General features: G+C 36.6%; 1 protein-coding gene across 2 annotated transcripts in view; it reads right to left on the bottom strand.

The window, feature by feature from the left end:
• Nucleotides 1–627: 627 nt before the first annotated feature.
• The window catches only part of DNAJC7 (DnaJ heat shock protein family (Hsp40) member C7), a 47,103-nt gene continuing 43,070 nt past the window's right edge, over nucleotides 628–4,660 (bottom strand). For both annotated transcript variants that reach the window (XM_026682769.2, XM_026682771.2), the window contains one exon: nucleotides 628–4,052. In XM_026682769.2, the coding sequence (XP_026538554.1) occupies nucleotides 4,015–4,052 (38 nt within the window). In that variant the 3' untranslated portion in view covers nucleotides 628–4,014. The remainder of the gene's footprint in view (nucleotides 4,053–4,660) is intronic.

The raw sequence follows: 4,660 nt of genomic DNA, 5'->3' as shown, positions 1-4,660 counted from the left end.
TGTTTGTGTTGATATTTACATTAGGCTGATTGATATGGAACTCTTTACTCAAGCCTTTGCTACCTGAAGTTTCAGATTATTTGCAGAGAAGAGATTGGACTTTTCATAGGTCTATAGGGAAAGGAATTAAATTGGGTACAGATGTTAACTGTAGTTTACGAGTCATTTCTTCTTATGAAAGATTCTCATGGATGCTGCTTTGGAAGTGCTCCTTGAGTCTCCGGATGACCCCGTAGTGAAGCAGCCATCCACAGGAAGAGAGCCAGAGCACTTCTACAGCAGCTATATGAGGCAAGAAGGCATGGCTCCTTTAAGGATTCCAAGAGAAGTAATTCAAATACAGACCTGTGTTGTGAAGCACTTTTTAAAAAAGAAATTGAACAGTGCTAATACATAATCAAAACCTCTGGATCTCTTCTCAATTTTAGCACTGGTAGTCTTCCTGTCTACTTCTCTTACTGTAAAAAACAAACAAACAACTAAACAAAAAAAGCTACTACAATTTTAACATTAACCACCACAGATTTTTGGGATTCCCCCAACCCCCAATTATTCAATCCAGCATCATGTCACCACACTCACAGTCTCAGCAGTGTCTACTCAGTTTAAAGAAGCATAAGTCACCAATGAGATCCGGAGTGTTTATTTTTTGTACATCATATACATTTTATAATAAAATTAATATCAATTGCATATGGGTTTGCTTCAGTCTGGTTCAAAATTCTGCATATAAACACATTAGGAATCCTGCTTAATGAACAGTCGCCACTTTTTGTTTAAATAATCTTCACCTTTGATAAGTGAAAAGTTGAAGTGGGGCGGTATGGCTATCCATGTGTCTGAAATTATCCACAGGAGAGAGTAAAGGGGACAGGATGCTATTTTAAAAACAGAACATGCAACAGATGTATTTTTAAGAAGTCTAGAATGGTATGCTATCTATTCCTATCCAAACAAGCCTTTCTTCAGGTGGCTTGAACATTAGCCTACCTGTCTTCTGCTCAGGAATTCCTTGTAAATGTATTTGTACAGCAAAGAGACTACAATGCATGCAAGAACACCTGTTCAAGTGTACAGGAAAATAGGCAAAAATGGCAACTTTCCCTAAAATATGCTGCTTTTAGATCTACATCACCAAAGAAATTGTCTCATGCATTGCTACATGAGAAAGTTTTGGCTCTTAATTCCCTGCTTATAGATTTTGTGTACACATATTATGGGGAAAAGTGGTACTTTTAAATGGTTAAGTGATATTACTTAACATTACCAGCAATATATGCCTTCCTCCTGTGGCAACCTAACTAGCAGTAAAAAGAATGTTCGAGATCCTCTCTATATCTGTTCTTTATTCTCAGGAAGTTTCTATAAGGGTAATATCAAAAAGGCAATGTATCATTTCACCTTATTATGATCACTACAACATTCTGACAATGTATATCTTTATAGGTATACTCCAAGCCTCAGCCAGATAGATAATTAATCCTTTATCAGTCACACATAGTTTTTGGTACCTCTTAAATATAGCTTGGCTAATTAAAAAACGAAAACAAAATTTGAGAGCTAAGAACCAAATTCAAATTATAAAATGATTATTACTAGGGTGGAGAATTTCTAAATCAGGTTATAGATGGCCTAATATATAATGCAAACATTGTTGTATCAGAACATCCTTAAAGACTGCAATGAGAATTGTAGATAATAAAAAGCAAATTAGAAAGGCAAAGTAATACAGCATTCATCACTTTTTAGGTTGCAATCAGTTTTAAGATTCAGGAACCATTTCTCATTGACCTTTGGATCTGACCCCCCACCACCACCGCTCCACAAAAAAAATCTTATTACTACTGCCAGCTGTGTAGAGATGATCAGAAAATCTGGCTGCCATCCATTGAAACTTTTAATATTCTTATATTTCTGTGTGAAGTTTTAAAGTACAATTATTGCAGAGCCAGAACATCTTAAAAAATAGAAAATTCACAGGATGCCAGGATTGATTCTTGACACCTCCGTCTGAAGATGATATGCTGTTGTTTTAATTTCTTTCCATATAAAGTGATGAAGAGGGAGATCGTTGATTGCATAGCTTTTTGTGCCAGTTTCTGATTATCCTGTTTGTCATAACTCTTAATTGAGAATGGACACAATTCCACCAAATAACTCATTTAAATATACGCCTTTAACCAAATACAATAAATTCTACCAATAGAAATTGAGTACCCAATGAAATCCTGAACAATTCAGTATTTACCATTTGCTGGCCAGGAATAGGCATGCAATCTTGACTGAGGTCAAGATCCTGAGTTTATTCTCTTCCCTCTTTAGCTTCTCATTTAATTCCTGGCCATTTCTCAATAGACTGCATTTCTTTGATATCTTGTTATGGAACTATTAAAGGAAATGATGCAGACAAAATCTAATTTACTGCTATTTCTAAAGTTTGTCAGAACCCATTAACTGAAAAGTTTGAAAAATAAAGGATTATTCCCAGGACATAATCTAAGCCTCTCTTGAAATAATGTTTCATATTGGACCAATCTATAACATTTCATTGAGCAGAAGTCCAAGAATAAGAATAGTTTAAAAATGATTACATTTTTGAAATGATTACCTTTTCCCTAGCCTCATAAAATAGAAAAGCTGCTATAATGGTTGTAACACAAACATCAATCATTTCTTATATTGAATTAATCACAGTATTGATCTTCCAGGCTAACCTTTCCCAATTTGATATTCGCTAGATACACTGAGATTTCAGATTCCCTCATCTCCCAATATGGTCTGAATTGAGGAAAACTAAGGAGGAGTTTCAGTTAGTGGTGAAAACTGCACCTAATATAAAGTGGTTCAACCTCAATATTGTTAGAAATGATAGTCTACTTATGATTTTTACTATTGTGGAAAAAGGAATGAGCTAATTGTCCACAGCTGAAATGATATTATGGATTAATATTTGTCAATATGGTACAAATATTGAGCAAAACGTAAAAAGATATCAGGAACTTCAGTGTGGTTAGCTACTAATAAGAGTTCCCTCCCCTCAAATAATGCTGAATTTCTTCTTTTAAACTTTCAATACATTGTTGGTGAATTCTGAAAAATCTTCTCAACATCAAAAATGGTTTCTGAAATTCCAATTAATTTTAAGAGATTCCAACACGTACAGTGGACTTGAACATGCAAGTAAGAACCATGACATCACATGTTGATGTGGAAATGTGAAATATGCACTGCAGATCTAACAACACACAGACGCACACACACACACACCCTTCATAACACTTGACAATCACTTCAGACTTTATGCGCTTTTCAATGAAATCAAGTGTACATGTTGATCTGGAAGCCACCATCAAAATGGGATGTCCATGCAAGAAATCAGCCCTTACCATTTTCCTGAAGCACTCAAGCAATTGGAAACATAAAGTGTTCCTCAAAGAAAGAGACTCTGGGAATATTAAGAGAAAGTGCTGAGAAGAGGCAACTCTTATTCCAAAAATGACTCAGGGAATAATGCAGTAAAACTTCTTTGTATTTCTCAAGTGTCTGAAATGTTTCTGGAAATAAGGTTTCAATATGGCTACAGTCAGTACAATAAGACCAAAGTAAAAAAAGAAAAACTCATTTCACTTTCCCCACATTGTGAACCCAATAAAGGCCATGGCATATCCAGTTTTCAAAATGTAAGGATTCCCTGAATGAAGTCCCAGCAGCTTAGGAATCTTAAATTACTTAATGCAGAAATCTACAGATGTTTCTCTCTTACTCTCTTTTATATAAAATTAAGAACAAAATAAACAAAAATGTGTACTTCTTAATAGTTCCCTTCTCTTCAAATGCTGGTTTTCTCATCACACTCTAAAGCACACACACAAAAAATTGATGTTTCCAACAGAAAAAATGCCACAGCCCTAAGAAATGCTGAGATGCAATGAAGGGAAGATGAAACTTGAAATTAAATGAAGCAGGTCAGGGAAACTGTGGATTTCAGTGGATAAAATGGATCTGTTCCTCAGTTTAGCCAAACTGGAAAAAGAAATTCCCAGGTCCAGAAGCTGAAAGACATAGATGTACAGATTAGCAAACTAGAAAACAAATCATCAAAGCAATTTTTGCAATATTGAGATCTTTTAAATAAAGACAGATTCTACAGCCCATTCAGAAAAAGCATGAAGTAATGTATTTTTCGGACTATAAGACACTCCGGACTATAAGATGCACATTAGCTTTAGAGAAGGAAAACAAGAAAAAAACACTGCCTCTGCCTCCCAGCAATTTGCCTCCTTACAGCAAACAGCCTGGTCAGCTTCAGCATAGCCTGATTTAGCACGAGCAACTGAGTGGCAGCTGGATCGGAATACCACCCATTGGTTGTTCCAGGTTGCAGGGATCGTTGCAGCTCATTGCTGCCATGGCCCCCATTTTCGGCCTCCGCGCATCCCATTTTCAGCCTGTTCCAGGTGGTGGGTAAAATGGGCAGAAAACAGGATGCGTGGAGGCAGAAAACCAGCCACCCTAAAATGGGGCGCACAGAAACAGCAATAGGCAGTGGTGACAATGGGTGGCGTCGGGCAATGGCGATTCCTGCAGCTTAGAACAGCTGATGGGAGGCATTCTGGGAAGTCAATCCAACCGCCAATCAGCGGCTCATACTAAATCAGTC

The sequence above is a fragment of the Notechis scutatus genome, chromosome Z, assembly GCF_049901735.1.
Source record: "Notechis scutatus isolate UNSWTSFEM ecotype Mainland chromosome Z, rNotScu1.2, whole genome shotgun sequence".
In the NCBI taxonomy this organism is placed as follows: domain Eukaryota; kingdom Metazoa; phylum Chordata; class Lepidosauria; order Squamata; family Elapidae; genus Notechis; species Notechis scutatus.
This window is presented reverse-complemented; position numbering and strand designations above follow the sequence as displayed.